The 20,514-nt window shown below is 42.2% G+C and overlaps 2 protein-coding genes and 1 long non-coding RNA gene across 3 annotated transcripts in view; 1 reads left to right on the forward strand and 2 right to left on the reverse strand.

Annotated features, from left to right (window-relative positions):
• The first annotated feature begins 5,144 nt into the window (after positions 1–5,144).
• LOC134291751 (uncharacterized) lies at positions 5,145–5,962 on the forward strand. The gene is made up of 2 exons (XR_009999270.1): positions 5,145–5,714; positions 5,800–5,962. It is a non-coding gene; the product is annotated as an uncharacterized LOC134291751 (long non-coding RNA).
• A 4,869-nt stretch (positions 5,963–10,831) lies between these two features.
• Positions 10,832–13,024, reverse strand: LOC134290426 (uncharacterized). Its single transcript, XM_062857567.1, has 2 exons — positions 12,149–13,024; positions 10,832–10,846 (listed from the first exon to the last, which is right to left on the reverse strand). The coding sequence occupies exons 1-2, from the start codon at positions 13,022–13,024 to the stop codon at positions 10,832–10,834; spliced, it is 891 nt and encodes a 296-aa protein (XP_062713551.1).
• Positions 13,025–18,301: 5,277 nt separating this feature from the next.
• The window catches only part of LOC109422535 (semaphorin-5A), a 789,414-nt gene continuing 787,201 nt past the window's right edge, over positions 18,302–20,514 (reverse strand). Inside the window, exon 10 of the mRNA XM_062858058.1 lies at positions 18,302–19,942. Within this exon, the coding sequence (XP_062714042.1) occupies positions 19,685–19,942 (258 nt within the window). The 3' untranslated portion in view covers positions 18,302–19,684. The remainder of the gene's footprint in view (positions 19,943–20,514) is intronic.

Consider the following 20,514-nt stretch of genomic DNA (forward strand, 5'->3'; position numbering starts at 1 on the left):
TTAAAAATAAATTTGTCATTCTACAAATACTTTTTCGGTTTCAGGATAGTATTTGGAGTTCTCGCAAATGATTTCAAGCGAAAAAGCTGGATTTTATTTTTATTTTTTACTTTTAGTTTACTGCTCTCACTTGCCCCAGTGCATTTCGCTATCTGGGGTAAGTGGGACCTATGAGAATAAACAAACACAATTTTATGGGTTCATCTCGCCTTGTCCAGCCTAAGATGAAATTAGCACGAAAGTCAATAAAAATTTACGCTTTAAGTAAACTACTGTTGAATTATACTTTATTACCTCTATTTAGATGATGAAATTCTTGTTAAAAATGGTAAAACCTTGGGTAAAACAAAAAAATCAAAAGCATGTATTTTTTATGTTTTTCTCTAAATATCTTCCATTATTTTTTCATTTAACGCTGCATAATGATTTCTTTTGAGCATTCAGGAACCGTCCAAAAAATTAAAATAGGGAAATGACCTTTTCAAAATTCATGATTTAATAAAAACCTTATTTAATGATCGTACGATCATGTAAGGGAGCAGATATTACTGAAAATCTCGAAACCCCAGATTTAGTTTTGGCGAGATTCATCAACTATATAATATAGAGACCAAGTTTCGAAATCTTTTGTTTCTTCACTTTACGGCGCTTTTTGTATAAAAAAATATTTTTTTTTTGCATGAGCTGCTAGAGTTGATTCAAGTTTTTTCCCAGCGATTTTTTATGTGTTACGTAATTTATGCACGATACCATAAACCTCTTCTAATTTTAATCTCTTAACATAGTCATTCATATAAGAGATTTATGATTTATGTTACCTTATTTGTCGCAACTTATATTAACCCCTTTAAACAAAAACTCTGAATAGGTCCCACTTGCCCCGTGAAACACAGTAAATGAAGATCTGCTACACTTTTCATTATATGCATAATATATGGAATGTAAAAATTTTGAAACAGTTTTAATGCACGTTAATAAGTACAAATATACCAACAACGTCTTTTGGATTCATTGAAATTATGAAAAAAAATATGTTTTGAAATTTTTTGCATGACAAAACCAAATTAGCAATTTTTTAGATCCCACTTGCCCCGGGGTACCTTAAACCTTCGCGCACATTCGACAACTTTGTAGTCGCGAATTTGATGCATATGAAAGCCCAGTTCCGTGTTCGAAAGGAATCGCTCAAGAAACTTCTTGAGCGATTCCTGGCAGAAACTTTCAACGGTTACTCATTTGAATTTGAACCATAGACAAACAGACGTCTCACTCTACTCACTTCTCATCGTTACCCTTTTTAATGGTTTTTTCATATGTTTTGTAGTTCAATAATTTTTGGAGTCCGGGAACTATTTTCAAAATGCCTTTAAAGTTTGTATGGGGAAATATTTTTGTTCGGGTCGAACTGTCACTTTATCGATTAAACTGTCATTCTATCCACGGAAATTAAAACTGTTTTGTTGATTTAACCATCAAAACAAAGGTGTTGAAATCCAATAAAATCACGTTATACTCAGAAAAATGAGCTCGAATTCGATTAAGCTATAGAAAATAGCAATATTTTATTCACTAAGCAACCCAATTGCGATAAAAATCATCGTCACGAAAACATAATCGCCTAATGTTAAACAAGCTGTGTTACCACTCAGTAGGTGGCGGTAGTGAGCAAATGTCAAACATGAGCAGAAACGATGCGAGCGCCGTGATCGAGCGATTTGCGAACTACAAACCGTTCATGATAACCGTTAAAAAGGGTAACGATGAGAAGTGACTAGAGTGAGACGTCTGTTTGTCTGTGTAAACAGTCTCTACCCAAGGAATTGGCATCCCTATCCCGCCAATGCAATGTTTTCGTAGCCAGCATAACAGCGGCTCAAGCGTAGGACTCAAGCTGACAACCTACACTCAAATTAATCAACTGATAGATTTTATGTGCGCTAACCCCATAGATTGCTGGCGAGAGAGAGAATCGCTCGTTTATGTGCAAATCTAGGGGCAAGACAGATCTAACGAGAGCAAATCTGTGTTCGAGGTGTTGTTCAGAATTCCTCACAGTTCCTCAGAATTTCTCCCATTTATACCAGAGTGTGACCTGACATCAAAGTCAAACTGCAAAGTGTTGCGTGTGCTGAATGAAAATTGCAGTTTTAGGGATGTATTTCAACAAAATTCGTCGATCATCGATAAAAAGAGTAACTCAGAATCTCTCAGAGTTGCTCCCGTGTGCACAGTGTCTTGCCCCTAGGTGCAAATCAGGCTTGTTCGCACTGAGCGTGTGAAAATTCTGCTCTTTTGATTTACACCACCAAAACCATTATATTTATGCAATCTTCCTATCTTACCTGATAGAAGGATGTTTGAATATCCTAAATGTCATTTCAAGCTGTCAAAAAATCGCACCGCAGTGCCACACTGTGCGTGCAAAGAGAATTTCACCCGGGTGAATTCACCCCAGTGAATTTCTCTTTGAGCGCTCAGTGCGGCACTGTGGTGCGATTTTTTGACAGTTCGAAATGACATTTAGGATATTCAAATATCCTTCTATCAGGTAAGATAGGAAGATTGCATAAATATAATGGTTTTGGTGGTGTAAATCAAAAGAGCAGAATTTTCACGCGCTCAGTGTGGACAAGCCTGGTGCAAATAATAAAATATATAAGTAAGGCATATGATTTATACTATTACTAGCATACATTCTAAGTGTTACAGCATAAGACGTAATCTTGGGCACATAAAATTTAAAAGCAAGCAAAACGACAAGAAACCATAATGGCGCGTACAGGAGACGAATGTTTTGCACGAAAGTGCGCTGTTAAATTCAATTATCCGGCCCAAATAATGGATATTTTCAAAGGTAAGTACATAATTCTTTCTTAGTAACATGTTTAGCACTCAAACTCAGTTAATTACTATTGCAGCATCGGACACAATCGCTTCACTATCGGTAAAATGACGAACTTTCGCAGCCGAAACAATCTAGCTCCGTCATGCCTGCATCCGGTGGTTCTCCGAAGTGCTGAATGAATGGCGGAGTCGACGACGGGATTACTTCATCTTTAATAGCTACTTCGTCTTTAATAGCTAGTATACATATGGTGCTGTACGAGGTGCTTTGTTCGTGAAATAAAATGAGCTCGATCGACATTTTTTTCCTTTTTTTCATTTATTTACATTTTGAAGCCAATCCCACGTGGAAATGAGTCTATTATTTGTTCCAATGAAACCCATATACTGAACGATTGAAAACCAAAAGCTACGCACATAAGTTCTATCATGATTGAATTGACAAAAAAATAATAGCGCTGCACAGTTTTCAAGTGCAAAAGCAACTGGTCATAAACTAAGTGCAGAACTTTTAAATTTAATATGTTATTTGTTCTGAGTGTATCTTTCAACACAGCAGCATAATTTTAATGCGGGGTAAGAAAACAAGAAGGCCATAACAGTCCCCTGTCTCTACCGCTGGGTTATTGTTTCCAGTTCAAAACCGAATTAGCGACATTTTTTCTTTGACTTCCACTGCTTTGCCTTACGTTAAACATGTAGTGCACTGGGAAAAAAATCTTCATTCCTTCTATGTGTCCGGGACATGGATTTTTGCAATGGGGGTAAACAAATGTTTTCCATTAGTGCTACTCATACTTTTGATGAGGCACCATACAGCAGCGACTCATACAATTTAGAGCACATACTATTCATGCGCTAATTTGCCTGCGTAATCGGGTATTGGTTGCATATACTGTGGATGTGGTTTGGCACATGGATATTTGCCATTAAGTATGAGGCAATTTTCCTGAGTGTGGGTAGGATTAGAATACATATTAATTCACTTTGTTGAATTTAGTTCTGTGTGTATCGAAAAGCGATACATGCATAATATTTGCGACATCCCTTGACGAATCAGCGTGGAAACGGCATAGAATAGCAAAACTTGACGAAGGTTTGCTGCATCTGTCTGAAGCGAGACAGCACATCGATCCGAGCCCGATGCGAGAACGGGAACGGTAGTTGGGTGGCTTGGACAAGGAAGCTCCGAGTTTAGCCGAGTCGATGGATACGAAGTAGCAGCGTGAGCTCGGCCGAAACCGAACATGGGCATTCTGGTTACTATTGTAGTAGCGTCAAGATGTGAATTCAAAATCATCTTTCGTTACGACAAAACATAATGTCGGAAGTGGGGCGCTGTGTAGAGCACCAGGTGTACACAGTGTTGCCACATTTTTTTCGGTTTTCATCTGTGATTTTGGTCAAAAAAATCTTTTTCATCTGTAGGAAATTTCAGAAAATCTTAGTAAAAATCTGTGATAGGTTAATGTCTCCAAAATCGAATATTTTTGAACAATTTGTTTAAAAAAACGGAAAAAATGTGCTTAGAATAACATCGACCAAAACACTCCCAGGTTGCATCTGAAGATCATCAGAAACCACAAGAACGTCGAAAACAATGCGCCTGAGGCTTGGCCTAGACCATTCAACTAGAAGATTTAATTTCTATTATTTAAATTTGAGTACATGAAAATTATAATAAAGCTTTTTTCACGAAAGTCATTGTCATAGTTTTCAAAATCTTAAAAATCTTTTTTATTGCAAAAATCTTTGATCTGTGATCACAGATATCTGTAGGCGAAAATGGGAAAAAATCTGTGTAATTTTAGGTAAATCTGTGTATGTGGCATCACTGGGTGTACAATACAGCGCCCCACTTCCGACATTGTGTTGAACGCAAGGCAAAAGCAGCGGAAGTCAAAGAAAAAATGTCGCTATTTAATTTGGGTTTGAACTGGAAACTTAATATTTCAGATCAACGTGTTTTTTTTTTAATTTCCCACGTTGAAGTCTACAAATTCAAATCGCCCAATATTGTAGTGGACGTGACGTCCAGCGCAATGTTCTAAATTTCACCAGGTTAGGCCCATCGGGCTAAGTGGTGTTTGTGATATGATAATTTTGAAGTAGTAGTCGTGTCATGTCAACTTCGGCAAGCCGAAATCGCACGAAGTTGCCGAAGGTGACGTCACGTTCCAGAATCTGCGAACAAATTTTCTGGCGAACGTGACGTCGCGATCAGCTGATCGGTTTGTTTACATATTTTTATCGACAAATACAGGCAAACATATACGTTCACCCGGACCTGTGAATAATTGACATCGCGTCCAGCGTCCAGCGACGTTGAGCGTGACGTTGAAAACCTTTTGCGCGCGTTCATCCGGAAATTCGAAAAGCAACGGAACTTTGAACCTGTGTGTGCCGCACTGCAGTGTACGTCTGAAGTTACATCGGTTCAGTCCCCGGTTTGTTCCGTTTGTCCAGTGTCGTTTGCTATCCCGAACGATTATACGGGGAAGTTCCTAATATTTTGCGAGTGAACGTATCAACACCCGACACCGAAATGCCGTATTGTCGTACTTGCGGGGAGTTTGTGTCGTATAATAGTTTTAGGAAAATCCGCCAGTTTTACGGCCCACAAGGTGTATATTGCATCGGGTGTGGAACGTTTCTATCCCGTAAAATCTACGCGAAACGTGCATTGCAGCAGCCACGAGCACAAGCCGCCGTTTATTATCCGTATTACGGATACTGGAACGATACAATCCTGCAGGTACGGTACGGTACAATCCGGCTGACGATGACGGCGGTTACTTACCCATGGTAGGATCACAAAGGCTCGCACTTCCACCGGCAGGACTTCCCATGCCATAGGAAGGTGCAAATGCGTAAGTACCTGGTGATATTTTATGTTCTGGACAAGTTAGTTACCGGTTGTCCAACTCTATTTTGCTTCATTTCGATTTGCTATAGGGAGCGCTACTACTACTGGATGTGGGTCCTGCAGCACGTGTTGTAGGCCGATTATTTCTTCTGTGAACGTGAATTAATATGATTTATTCAATATTAGTTATTGACTATGTAAACCTTTCAAACCTTCAGAAAGTAAGTAAAATGTGATTAATCTTGTAAAAAATGTGTTCTTCTCTATGGCTCTACGTTCCCACTGGAACTTGGCCGGAACTCTCCGGTCGTGTTCGGTTCCGCCTAGGGGCTGTCCATAAACTACGTAGACTCTAAGGGGGGGACGGGGGGGTCTGGCCAAAGTCTACGCTCCATACAAATTTCGAAAATTTTGTATGAACAAAAGTCTACGATGGGGGAGGGGGGGGTCTGAGATGGCCCAAAAAAGTCTACGTAGTTTATGGACAGCGCCCTACCAGCATGTACTTTGTTTTTGAGGCATTCACCACCAGTCCGACCTTTGCTGCTTCGCGTTTCAGGCGGGTGTACTGCTCTGCCACCGTTCCAAGTGTTCTGGCAATAATGTCCATGTCGTCCGCAAATCACACAAATTGACCGGATTTTGTTATTGTAATTAATTTCTTAACACTTAACGGTAGCCTGTTAGTTCTACAACTTTTGCTAAGGTCAAGGAAAGGACTTGTCATGCCATTTGTGAAAATCTTTCCCCGGCTGTTGAGCCCGGCTCGTCGCATCACACCTTCCAGAGCGATGTTGAAGAGTTGGCATGAGAGTCCATCACCTTGTCGCAGTCCCCGGCGAGATTCGAATGAACTGGATTATTCACCCGAACCGCTTACGCAGTTTTGAACACCGTCCATCGTTGCTTTAATCAGTCTAGTCATCTTCCCAGGAAAGCCGTTTTCGTCCATGATTCCCCATAGCTCTGCGCGGTCGATACTGTCGTATGCTGCCTTGAAGTCGATGAACAGGTGATGCGTTGGGACCTGGTATTCACGGCATTTCTGGAGGATTTGCCGTACGGTGAAGATCTGGTCCGTTGTCGACCGGCCGTCGATGAAGCCGGCTCACATTCAAAATGGTCGCCTTTCTTGTGAATGGGGCAGATTACCCCTTCCTTCCACTCCTAAGGTAGCTGTTCGGTTTCCCAGATCCTGACTATCAGCCGATGCAGACAGGTGGCCAACTTTTCTGGGCCCATCTTGATGACTTCAGCTGCGACACCATTCTTACCAGCTGCTTTGTTGGTTTTGAGCTGGTGAATGGCATCCTTAGCTTCTATCAGCGTGGGAATTGGTTCATTTCCGTGCCTACATTCTCCACGCCATTCAGGTGCTGCTTCCACCTTTCAATCACCTCTCGTCCGTCCGTCAAAAGGTCTCCGTCCTTATACCTGCATATTTCGGCTCGCGGCACGAAGCCGTTGCGGGATGCGTTGAGCTTCTGATAGAACTTCCGTGTTTCTTGGGAACGGCACAGCAGTTCCATTTCTGCACACTCCGCTTCTTCCAGGCAGCGGTTTTTCTAACGAAAGAGGCGGGTCTGCTGTTTCCGCCTCTGTTTGTAACGTTCCACGTTCTGTCGAGTCCCTTGCTGCAGCATTACCGTCCTCGCTGCGTTCTTCTCCAAAACCGTTCTGCGCTCTTCGTCGAACCATTCGTTCCGTCGATTCCGTTCCACGTACCCGATGGTGCTCTCGGCTGCGTCGTTGATGGCTGCTTTCACTGTACTCCAGCAGTCCTCTAGAGGGGCCTCATCGAGCTCGCCGTCGTCTGGCAACGCGGCCTCGAGATTCTGCGCGTATGCTGAGGCTGAGGCGACATCCGCTAGCTTCAGTCGCTCTAGGTTGTACCGTGGCGGTCGCCGGTACCGTACATTTTTTTTTTTTCTCTCCCTTATTGGCACAGACCTACTGGTCCATATCGCCAGGTGTGTCAAGTGATGGTTGTCAATTGACGTACAAATACGAGCGCAAAATATTTTGATTAACCTCTGTCAAATGCCGTTTTCGAACCAATCATGATCATTGATCATTGCTCATGTAAAAATTAGTGCAAATCAGTTTACAATCAATGAAAAATCGCGGGAATCACTCAAATATTGACTCCTACCTCCTTGACAAATTCGGCAATTTGAAGATATTCATCTGCTTTTTTATTTTTTAGGATACTGGTGAAGACGGTTTTATCATCGAGCACAGGATACTTCAGTCTGGTCAAGTTATACCTCGGACAATCGTAAAGGATGTGGATCAGGTTCTCTTGGACATTACAGTAGTCGCAGTCTTCCGTTCGTATTAAATTCCATTTTTTAAGTCTGTCCTTCGTCGCTGTGTGGAATGTTCTTATTCTTCCCATTGTTATAGTTCCCGTTGTGCTTAATTCTATTTTATGGAACCACGGCTTAAGTTCCACTGAGTCCATAATAGTAAAGTGGTCTTTTCCTTTTTCTTGTGATATGTTTACGTAGTCCTTATTCCATTCTTCTTTCAACTCTTTCTTGAAACTAATTAGGGAGTCTCCTATAGTTAAAGGGTAATACTCTTCTTGATATTTAGTAATACCTAATTTGGCAGCTTCATCCGCTCGGTCATTTCCTATAATATTTATGTGGCCCGGTATCCATTGTACTACTACTTTCTGTAAACTATTGTAACTAATTGTGGAATAGAATTGTTGAACTAGGTAGTTTTCAATATTGTTTTCTATCAGTGCCATACAACCGCTTTGGGAATCTGTTAAAATAACTACTTTAAACTGATTGATACTAATTGCATACTCTAAAGCTTCAATGATACCTGCAAGTTCAGCATTCATAATAGAAAAGTTTGGATTTAATTTAAAACTAAAGGATGTCATATTTGCTTGGTCGTAAATACCGTAACCTACGCCATCGTTAGTTTTAGAACCATCGGTAAAAAGTTTGAAATAGGTTGAATAGTCTTCTCTTATTAGTTTTAGTACAGTTTGTTTTTGTATAGCAATTGGGGTATTTTTTCTATTTAGGTTAGGAATTACTGGGATTATTTCAACTAAATTAGGATTATGTAGTTCTATTATTTTAGTTTTTTGTGTTTTACATTGTAAGACATGGAAATTATTTATTGACGCTATTTTTTCTAGATAGCTGTGGTGTTTGGGAATTTCATCTGAGTTTATTAAGGTCTTTAAGTGATTGGTTATTGGACTAGTTTCAAAGTATAATGTTTTTAAAAGTTCTTTGTATGCTAAATATTGCGCTCTGTATTGTAATGGGAATTCACCGACTTCTGTGTAAAGAACATGATTAGGAGTTGATTGAAGATAACGACAAGAGGTTCTGATAGCCAAGTTTTGAACTTTTTCTAATCTACTGAGGTCTGTTTTGCAAGCTTTGGAGTAAATAGTTAAACCGTAATCTAATTGTGATCTAACTATGGAGTTACTAATCCTCTGTAATACTTTAGGGTGGCAGCCACCTTTTTTTCTACTAAGCATCTTTAGGATATTTATTTTTTTCTTAGCTTTATTTACAGTATGGGTAATGTGTGCTTTAAAGGTTAATTTATGGTCAATCCAGATTCCTAAATGTTTATGGGAAAATTTAATATCTATAGGCGTATCGTTAATTTCTATGTTTATGTTTAAAGGAGGATTGTTTACAAAAACTATTGCCGCTGACTTGTCCGGGTTTACTTTCATTCCTAAGTTATCTAACTCTCTGCATATTGTTCTAAGTGTCAAATTCATACGATTACTAGCTTCTATTGCATCTGTTCCTATTGTAACTACGGCAAAATCATCGGCAAATTGAATTAGTGAACCATCTTCAGTAGTTTCATGTAGCTTACTTGTATAAATATTAAATAGTACTGGTGATATCGGGCAACCTTGGGGTAAACCTGTGTTTGTAGTTCTTTCAATATACGAACCGTCGTTAAGTGTGAGTAAAACTTTTCTTTTGCGGAGATAAAAGTATAACCAATCAATTATGTATTTAGGAAAATCTTTTTCTGATAGAATTTTTAACAGTTTTGAAATATCTACATTGTCAAATGCTTTGGACAGATCTAAAAAGGTAACAATCAAACATTTTTTATTATTTTTTGCTTTTTCTATTGTATGGACAAGATAATTTACACAATTGATTGATGATGTTTTACTTTTAAATCCAAAAGAGTATTGTGATAATATGTTTCTATCCTGACTAAATTTAACTATTTCGCGTTTAATTTTAATGTTAATTGTTTTTAAAAATACTGGAATGAGGCAGATGGGTCTATATGAGCTAGGCAAATTTTCGTCTTTTCCGGGTTTTAGAATAGCTACTGTTTTTATGATTAACCAACTTTCAGGGATGTTTAGGCTTTGTAAAACTTCGTTACACATATTTGTAATTACTGTAATCAAGTCGAGGTTTAAGTTTTTGAGAATAAAGTAGGAAACGGAGTCATAACCAGGTGCCGAACTGTCTTTTTTAGATTTGATTGTGTTCACTAATTCAGATACCGATAATTTTAACGGGTTTAAAGAGATATTTCTATTGTCATAGTCTATTTCACTTGTCACATTTGGAAAATTAAGGGACATAAATTGGTTAGCTAGTTCTTTATTGTTTAATAATTTTAAATTGCTTTTTGACGGAAAACCTCCACTGATAAGCTTAACAGTTGACCATAGTTGTTTAATGTTCAAGTCGGGTGTAAGTGTGTCTGTAAGGTCCTGAAAACTTTTTCTTTTTGCTTTTCTAATCTCTGTTTTTAATTTAGCTCTTGCTTTTTTAAATGCAATGAAGTTTTCGATTGTTAAGTTTCTGATGTATCTTATGAACTTATTTTGTTTATCGTCAAATAGTTTTTGAATGTTATTATTCCACCACTTTTTGGGGTAGAATTTTTTATTTGGTTTGTATTTAGTTTCTTCGATTACATTTTTGAAAATATTACTTAGCTGCTCTGGTGAGGTTATACTGTTTGGATCTATTGCATTTAAATTTTGTATGGACTTTTTTTTGTTTATTAGGGTGGAGTTATAAACAAATTTTTGGGCTTGATTTATTATTTTAAAAATTATTATTTTATGATCGCCGCAAATTTCTTCGTCTAGTACGGTCCATTCTGTTTGAGGGGCAAGGGATGGTGTTACTATTGTTAAGTCTATTGCTGATGGTGCATTGTTTGGGTGTCTTATCATTGTTGGTGATCCGTCATTTAGGATGATCATATTTCTGTTTTCTATTAGATCTAAAACTAATTCACCTCTTTGACAAGTTTTATTAGTTTCGTTCCATACAGAGTGGTGGGCGTTAAAATCTCCTGCTAATATTGTTTTGAAGTTGCTTTGTTCTATGAAGTTAAAAAGGGTGGTCAGGGGAGTTTTGATTTGACTATTATTTATGGGACTTGGAGGTATGTAAATAGAAACAAACAAAATGGGATTTACTGTATTGGTGGTTTTAATTGCAATTGCTTCAATAGGCTTTATATCTGGTATATCTATTTCTTGGAATGCTATTTCGTTTTTGACAAGGAAAGCTACGCCGCCGTAGCCTTTGTCTCTTGTTTTCTTAAGGAATTTGTAACCTGAGAATTTAACGTCTTCTTGTGGTTTTAACCAAATTTCTGATAATATTGCTATGTCAATGTTATGATGATTAAGTAATTTGGTGAGGAGTGAGCGGTTAGCCACTGGCCTGATACTATTTATATTGTTCTGTAGTATAGTTAGATTGCGAACCGGAGCCATGTCTATTTATTTGGGGGTTTGGTGGGTTGTAGTATTTCTGGATTGATAAGCTCATTCAACTGCTCACTAATGCTGATTAGAAACTTATTCTCTGTTCCTTTTTTCGAGTCATTAGTGTTAGTGATGTTGTTTGCAATGTTTTCCTGGATTTCTTTAATTTTATTTATTAGTTTGGTTAGATTCAGTTGTTTCACTATTTCGATTTTGAGTTTGTTAACGATTTGAGTGAGTTCATCCTTTGTTATGTAGTTTGTGTCGTTCTTTTGTTCTTTAGTTTCCGGTCTTTGGTCTTGGGTCATCAGAGCTTGTTTGTAGTTAACTGCAGGGGCTTTGTCTGGAGTGGGGGTTTGTATTTCACGTGGGATTTCGTTTATCTTGTTAGTGTCATTGTTTGTCGGTTGGGATTCGATGGGTGGGAACTCTGCTAGTGATTGTAGTCTTTGTTGCGTCTGTGATTGTCTGGGATATAGGGTTGCCGCTTCGTCAAACGAGAGCTTGTTGTATGCCATTGCTTTGCAAATGTCGGCTTGTCGGATTCTTTCTCTGCAGTTAATGTCAAACGTCTGATGACCTTCCTTGCAATGGAAGCATATGATGTTTAGTGATTTACAGTCTTTACCTTCATGTCCATTTAGTGAGCAGTTGTAGCATCGGGTTTGTTCAGATTTACATACCTTCAAGTTATGACCATAACGCAAGCATTTCCGGCAAAACTTAATCGGGAAACAGTAAACCTCAACCTTTCGTGGTACTGTGTACAATACAACTTCTTGTGGTAGTTTTTCCCCTTCCGCGTAGATCTTTACCGAGTACGTGGGCTTAAGCTTGTTTTGAACGAACTTTTGGATTCTTTCGACCTTGGTTATTTTGATTCGTTTGCATTCAAGTTTTTCTAGTATTTCTTGGTCAGAAAACGATGGTGGTACGTCACGGATGACACCAATGGTTTCCTGGTACATTTTGGGGACGTAGATCTTGTACTTGTACGTTTCTGTCAGTATTTTGGAGTTGATTAGGTTTTCTGCGTGTCGTGGGTTGTCAAAAGTAATTTTGTAACGGTTGTGTCCAGCGGGTTTGAGTTCCTTGTATTGTGTGATTTTGATGTTTTGGAGTAGTTTCGCTATTTCCATGATGTGTAGTTTGTATTTTTCGTCGGTCGGTTCCATAATGAACGTTTTGTAGATTTTGTTTTGAATCCATCCATCATCCAGAAAACCATTGGCATCTTTCTTCTTTTTCGATCCCTTGGTCTTTGTATTGTCGGATTTGTTTGAGTCTTTTTCGTTTTTCTTATTCTGTTTTTCATGTCCATTCATGTCCGAATCATTGTTGTCATCAGTTTTTTCGGTCCAGTCATGTTCAAATTCGTATTTGCTCTTGGGAGTGTGTTTGTCCTTTTTCATCTTCTTTTTCTGAAGTTTTCCTTCATCGTCCGAAGATGACTCCATTTTCCTGCGATATGTCGTAGAGGCGTCACTAGCCGACTCATAACCTGTACCAGATCCCTCATCATCTATGGAGCCACGAGCCCCATCTTCGTCTTCATCCATTTCCCCTACGGATCTCCAGAGGAGACCGTAGCAGAATCTTCACCTACCTTACTTGTTTCGGATCAAGGAAACCAATAGAGTTCGATTCAATGTCGTGATTCACACACCTTTTCACAATTCACAATAAACAAAATGGCCGAATGAGCACTTTCGATGAAAATCAAAATTTGAGGTTAGAAAATTTTCCTCCGAATTAATCGCGTTTCGCGCACTGATACACCTGGTATACTTTCCAACTGTCTTGCTCGAAGGCTAGAGGGAGAATGGTACCGTACATTGTTGATGACGGAGAGTTTTGGGAGCAGTTTGACCATCACCAGATAGTGGTCGGAGTAGATGTTGGCGCCACGATAGGTCCTGATGTCGATAATGTCGAAGAAGTGCCGTCCGTCAATCAGAACGTGGTCGATTTGAAATTCCGTCTGCTGTGGTGATCTCCAGGTGTAACGATAAGGGAGGCTGTGTTAGAAAAAGGTGCCACGTATGGCCATATTTTGGAGGCGGCGAAATCAATGAGTCGTAGGCCGTTTTCGTTCATCTGCTGGTGGGCGCTGAACTTACCAATCGTCGGTCTGAATTCCTCCTCCTGGCCTACCTGAGCGTTAAAACCTTCTATGATGATCTTGACGTCGTGGCTTGGGCAGCGATCGTACTCGCGTTCGAACTACGCGTAAAATGCGTCCTTGTCATCATCAGTACTTCCGGAGTGTGGGCTGTGCACGTTTATTATGCTGAAGTTGAAGAACCGGCCCTTGATCCTCAACCTGCACATTCTTTCGTCGATCGGCCACCAACCGATCACGCGCCTCTGCATATCACCCATCACGATGAAAGCTGTTCCCAGCTCGCGTGTGTTGCCGCAGCTCTGGTAGATGGTATGATTACCCCTAAACGTTCGCACCATGGATCCTGTTCAACACACCTCCTGCAGCGCTACGATATCGAACCCGCGGTCCTTCAGTAGATCGGCGAGTATGCGGGTGCTCCCAATGAAGTTGAGAGATCGTCTGTTCCACGTACCGAGTTTCCAATCGCAAGTCCTTTTTGTTCGCTGGGGTCGTTGCCGTTTCCATTACAATGGTTTTGAGCGCCGGCTCGTAGGGCCTGATACCAACCCCCTACTTTCCGGAGGACCATAGTGCACAGTCCTTGAGCTTAGAGTCCTTCCCTGGCACTCGGACGTAGATCAGTCGCCCCTAACATGGGAATCAGACGCTGTTGTGAGCCGCTCCTCCTAAAGAACAGACGCTCAGGTTTGCAGAAGCAAATCCCCCTTCCCTGTCAGCCTACGACCAAAGTTCTCACCGTAGTTGATTACCCGATCTTCCCTAAGGGTGCTCGTAGTTTTCAGCCGGTACCACGCGGAGGTAGGGATAGGAGTTGCTGGGCAGATGCTAGTGGATCACAATGGGATCTGAATTGCGCAGCATATCCAGCCTTTACCGTGTCGCAACATCCGGTTGTTTCAGTCGAAAAAAAAAGCAATCGAAAATCATCAAAATACCTTATGAAATTTTGCTATAACTAAAATTATGGATGCCATAAAAATACCGTATGAAAATTGATCGTGCTTGTTATGGCAAATTTCATAAGAAAATCTTATGAAAAGAGCCATCACAGATTTGGGCGGGTCAAAGGGAAGACGCTCCCTGGAACCGTAATGGGCCGGAGATAGAGGCTCAGGCTAAACCAAGGAGTAGCAAGCGAGATAAGGGCGACGACCGCATCATTAAGACGGGTGAGTCAAAGTGTACTCAGAGGTCTGGAAGGCGATGAGAAGCGATGTCAAGCTCACGGATCTTGGAGTCGATGTATACAGTACTCAACGTACTCTTACCGGCGGAATGATACTTGAGCTGAAGCTCGACAAAATGCACAAGAGCGTTGTCTACAAGTGTCAGACTGCAGAAATCCTAGGTGGAGGTGTCGGGGTGAGTGCGTGGAAACGATTCTAAAGGTCAAAAACCTGGATGAGATCATGGACGTGGAGGAGCTCGTCACGGCATTGTGGCAACAGTACGAGGTGTAGGTGGCCGTCAAAACCGTTCGGCTACGCAAAAAGCCCCGGTAGTGACTTGGGTTGGTTTGTGGCGGACGCTAAAAAGTCCGTTAGATTAGGGAAGCTTACGGAGAGTTCGTCACAAGTTGAGGAACTGTAAAGGCCCTGACAGGAGTAAGCTTTGTAGGCAATGTGGAGGTGAGGCCGCATAAGGTGGAAGGCTGCACGATTCCGCGGACATCGAACGCTCAAAATGCCCAGCATTCAAGAGGGTATCAGCTAACAAGTCATAGTGCGGGTAACGCAGCTGAACCACAAGCTGAACAAGGAACGTGCAGCGATGGCAAAATGCTTTAGCGTAGATACGGGCCCAGGTCCAAACGGAATTCCAAACCCGACCTTGAAATTGGCTATTGCAAAGGCTCCTGGGGGGTGTTCAGGTCAGTTATGCAGAAATGTCTGGGCGAGGTAGTCTTCTCAAAAATTTGGAAGCGGCTAATTAATTCGGTTTCCAGAAGAGGAGGTCGACCGTAAACGCTTTCTTGTCCGTTACAAACACCGCCGAGATAGTTCTCCAGCGCAAGAGGGGAGTTCGATACTGTGCAGTACTGACCCTGGATGTAAGGAACGCGTTCAATAGTGCCAGTTGTGCGGCAATTGCCTATGCGCTCTTCCGTCTTCAGATACCCGGTTACTTGTACAAGATTTTCGGAAATCATTTCCCGAATCGGGAACTAGTATACGACACAGAGTTGGGTCGGAAGTGCTTGCACATAACCTCAGTAGTTCCGCAAGGTTCCATTCTGGCACCGGTGTCAAGGAATGTCATGTACAACAAGGTGTTGAGGTGGGCGTGGCCATTGTCGGCTTCCTTGACGATATTACGCTGGAGGTCTACGGTAAATCGACCGAAGAAGTGGAATTGATTGCAAACGACTCGATCGCAGCTATATCGAGGAGGTGGTGATTATCGTCAATAACCGAAAGTCAGAACAGGACGCGGTGATTTGTACAGGCGAATGTACTATCACCTATCACTTTGAAGCGCTCTGTGAAACACTGGGGTGATGATCGACATTAAGCTTACTGTTGCGACGCCGCAACAAAATAAGTTTTCTGGACCGTAGTGTAGACGGTTCAACAATACCGTATACTGTTTGAATTGTATCCCGAATGGGTGGTTAAGCACGTCTTATGGTTATCGTTTATGCGGGAGGCGATGATCCGTTGCGTGGGCATCGAGAAGGGTAATCTGAGGAAAAAATAGTACTGCCAAAGCAAGGCTGTCAGGAGAAGGCCCAGGAGTACCGGCAGAAGCAAAAGGACGCCAAGAAGAGGCTAACACCCGGAAAACGGCAACGAGTCTGACAAGCCCAGCGTCAACTCTCGTCTAGCTGCGTCTAGCGTGGAAGCTAAAGCGTGAGCGTTAGAAGAGAAGAAAAAGCGACAGTACGAAAACATGGAGGCGGGAATTCAGCTGCGGAAGAAGGAAAGGGAGATGCAGCATGCGTCCGAACAGCGAAAGATGGAGTTGGGGCTGCAGATGCGCGCTGAAGAGGAAGTGAAGCAAAGGGCATGGCAAGCGGAGTTGCTCCAAAGAAAGAAGGAGCAGATTCAGCGGTTCAAGGCGAACAGGGAGTCTTCCTTCAAAATGCAAATGGCGGCCATGCATGAGAAGCTAGCGGAAGCTAGCGGTCGAAGCCGGCGGTGAAAGTGGTCACGGATGTTTCGCGAGCGGGTCTTTCCGGTAAAATTAACCCAAACGTGTTGAAGCTGAGCAAGGACAAGGTGAGGTAGCTAACGCGAGGCTACGAGAGAACCGACGAAGAAGACGAGGACAACGGAAGCTCCGACGATTCCGATCTGTCAAGCCAGAGTTCGGATTCATCCATGGAAGCGAGGGCGGACCAACGATGGTCCAGCTGGCCGCGAGGAAGGGGTTGACATACCAACTACCAAAATTCTCCGGCACATCAGCGCAGTGGCCATTGTTCTACGCGGCCTATAAAGCGTCCAATGATGTCTTCGGCTACATAAACCACGAGAACTTGATGCGACTTTACTACTTCCCGAAATCATCCCGCTGCGCCGGCACTTCGGTCGCCCTGAACAACTGCTCTCAAGTCTGGTGGACAAGGTGAACCGGCTGGAACCCCCGAGGCCGGACAATCTGAAAAGTTTTGTTCCATTCGGAAACACGGTGGAGCAAATCTGTGACCATCAGGAAGCAACGGATCTACGGCAACACCTCGTCAACCCACTGCTGATCAAGTCGCTGGTCGTCAAATTGCCGGATCGAGTAAAGCGTGAGTGGGCCTATTACCGGCGAGGTCGAGGGTAAACAACGTTGCGCACGCTGACGGATTTCGTGATGGACATCGTGCTGGACACCCGCGAAGCCAACGTTGACATGGAGTTCGTGGAGTTTAATCTGCCGCCGTCGTCCGAAGCAGTTTCCCAATCCGAGGATCTGTCGCCCGGCAATTCCGTGGGGAAGAAGCGGGCCCAGGAAATACGAGAGCAATCCAACCAAGTCATCGGGGATCGCTGCGAAACCGGATTGCTGTCGAAGGACCGAGAACAAGAACTTTCCACGTTTCCTCATCCGAACAGACCCGCAAGAACCACTACGAACAAGGCGGTTCTGATTCTGAAGGCAGAAAGACGGGTCCATCAACAAAATAGGCGGGTTCGAAATCCGAAACAGCAACTCGCTGGAAGCCCTACAGAGCCTAGGAGAGGCGAAGCCGGCAACATCGGCGCATTTAAATCATGGCATCTTGCAAACTTTGAAGAGAGTCTCCTGGGGGCGATCTGGGGTCCAAGTGAGGACCAGCGTTTTCGACGAGGTATGATGGAAAGCGGCCGACGAGAAGGCTCGTCGCAAGTGAAGCCAGTCCGGAGAAAATCACGATTGATCGGCGTAAAAAGAAGAGTTGGATGATAAGCGCGCTTTGTCGCATGGGACCCTGGTAACGACAGCGGAAGCTGTCGGCATGGTCTAAACGCGTATCTCCTGAACGCCAACCAACGGTCGAAATGGATCGACGTTTAGCAGCCGCTCCAAGAGGGCGAATGTATGTTTGTGGTTGACGAGAAAACCTAGAAGTCGAGGGCTCAGATGAGTGAGCCCAACAAACGCAGATGATAAGATAGAAAGAAGGCGGTGTCCACTGGGTTTGTATCTGTTACCGTGAAGGTCCCGGGGCAGGTGGAGTTCCCATGTCAGCAGGTCCTTCTGTTGGAGGTTGGAGTTCGGATAACGTTATCACCATAGATTCAACTTAACAAAACTTTTTATTTCTGATTGGCTTCTTAACTAAAAAATTCAACTGTCTTTAGTTCTCAATAAAATTGCTATCAATGTCTTTTTTCGGTCAAGTCTTTTGTTTGAACTCAGTTTGCCCTATTACTACTATACTATATGTTTCTAAACTAATAATTGAAATCTGCTCAATTTGAGCTACCATGTATATCACAAGTAAAATCAGATTTTACTTTATCAATCCCGTTCTTAGTCTCTAGAGAAAGTTTTAAAAATGATTGAATTGCTTCTTAAGTATGTGTAAGTCGTACTGTATTAAACGCTTCCAAATTGTTCCATCGTTTTCTGCATTATTCTCCCTACCCTAATGGCACGAACCAACTGTTAATCAGAGTGTAATGTAACAGTTTTCTCCTAACTATCAAATATGTCCTAATCCTTGTCCTAATCCGATTTTGTTAGCTAAAGGCAGGCAGGTGCTACCCTGCGCTGGATTATCGTGGGATTGCGTGCGTATAAACATAACTTGCGTGTGTTTGTCTGTAAGTAGTAAAACGCGTTTTCATTTGGTTAAATATTTGTTGTAGCCCCTCGTTCGTTATTTTGCGATTTGAAGCGTGTGTTTACGATTGTTCTCGATTTGTTCTGTTAGAATTGACAATTCTGGTTGCGTAAAATATTCTCTCTAACCGTTCAACTATGAAATACTATTGAAAAAGTGGCGAATCCATCTAATTTCATCAGCCTTGCGTCCAATTGATTTGTTCTATGATAATGAAATAGAGTGCTGTGTTGGAAATTGTGTGCAAAGTAATGCTCTGTAAGCTTTTAAAACATGTAAGAGTGTAACTTCTACTTGTCTATGACTCACAGAACTAGTCCTGGTTCATTCGGAGTCGAGTAATTCCTAAGGAGATGCGTGTTACTCTGATCTCCCTTGTCACGGATTGTACAAAAGTAGTGAGGGCTCGTTTCCAATTCAACTGTTCTTCTAATGGCGGAATATTTCAAACTCTGTTGCATACGAGTTGCATACAAGTCCGCGTAGTCTCTGTTAACGGTTATACACATCTCTTCTGCTTCGGTCGTTGCTGGCATTAAATAATTTTGCTATTTTTCGTTTCTTTTCCACTGACTCTTCCTGGAGATGAGATCATCATGAACCATTCTGCTGATCCTCTCTCTTATAAAACCATGAACATTAAAATCACTCATCTTGAACTTTTATCTACAAACTTGACTTCTCAACTCCTCTGATTTCCGACAATCTGTTCACCGAAAATAAGTCCTAAATTTTGAAGTATTTTCCAAACTTCTTTATCCGCCTGAATCACACCGTCGTCGTATCACTCTCGACTTCCACTTGCGATCGCAACCGATCGTCGGTGTCGGTCAGTCAGTACTTCTCCTCCTCTAGCTCCAGCTGGCGCGCATGCCGGATGTTGTTCAGTCCATGGGAGTTCCGCTTGATGGTGGCCGTGTCCGGATCGTTGAACGACTTGGCCAACACCTTGGGGGTGTTGTTGCCAAGGACCGCTCCGTTCACATTGTTCGATTTGGTGAGCGTGGTGTGACCGTTGGCGATTTTCGAACCGCTCGCATCGTTCCGGCCGTTGAACGAGGATTGGCGCTTCGGCTTGTGGCTCTCGGTGTACTGGAAGGAGAGAAAACGGGATTAATCTTTATGGAAAGTTTAAAGGTCCAAGCTGCAGATCGGCAACAGCCTGTATCCTGCCTAGTAGAAGTAGTAGGGGTGATTGTTCAACATGTTATGGGCCCGGATACGTTCTGAAGAAAGGCTGTTTCAGAAAGATTTTTCGGAAGATTATAGGCGTTTAAAGCGTTAAGAACGTTCATAAAGATAACGAGATATTTCGGAGGGTTACATGGGGACCTTGAAACTATTTCAGAAGGTCAGTTACCAGCAGAAGGACCACGGATGACGCTCTCATTATCAAGACTAGTGAGTCTAAGTGCTCAGAAGTCTTGAAAGCAATTAGGAGCGATGCCTCTCAGATTTGGGAGCCGACTTACACAGTATCAGACGTTCGTAACGCCTTGAAATTTCTGGTGAAGAAAGTTCTTAGCGATGGGTAGACTTTTACAGCTGAAGTGACTGCAATGTTAAAACCTGGATGAGATGACGGACGAGGAAGAACACGTTACGGAATCGTTGCAACAGCGCAAAATTCAGGTGGTCCTTACGGCCGTTCGACTGCGGTAAGG

The sequence above is a fragment of the Aedes albopictus genome, chromosome 3, assembly GCF_035046485.1.
Source record: "Aedes albopictus strain Foshan chromosome 3, AalbF5, whole genome shotgun sequence".
Lineage (NCBI taxonomy): Eukaryota > Metazoa > Arthropoda > Insecta > Diptera > Culicidae > Aedes > Aedes albopictus.

Coding starts and splice junctions, on each gene's coding strand:
- LOC134290426 (XM_062857567.1), bottom strand. CDS start 13,024: ATGGATGAAGACGAAGATGGGGCTCGTGGCTCCATAGATGATGAGGGA.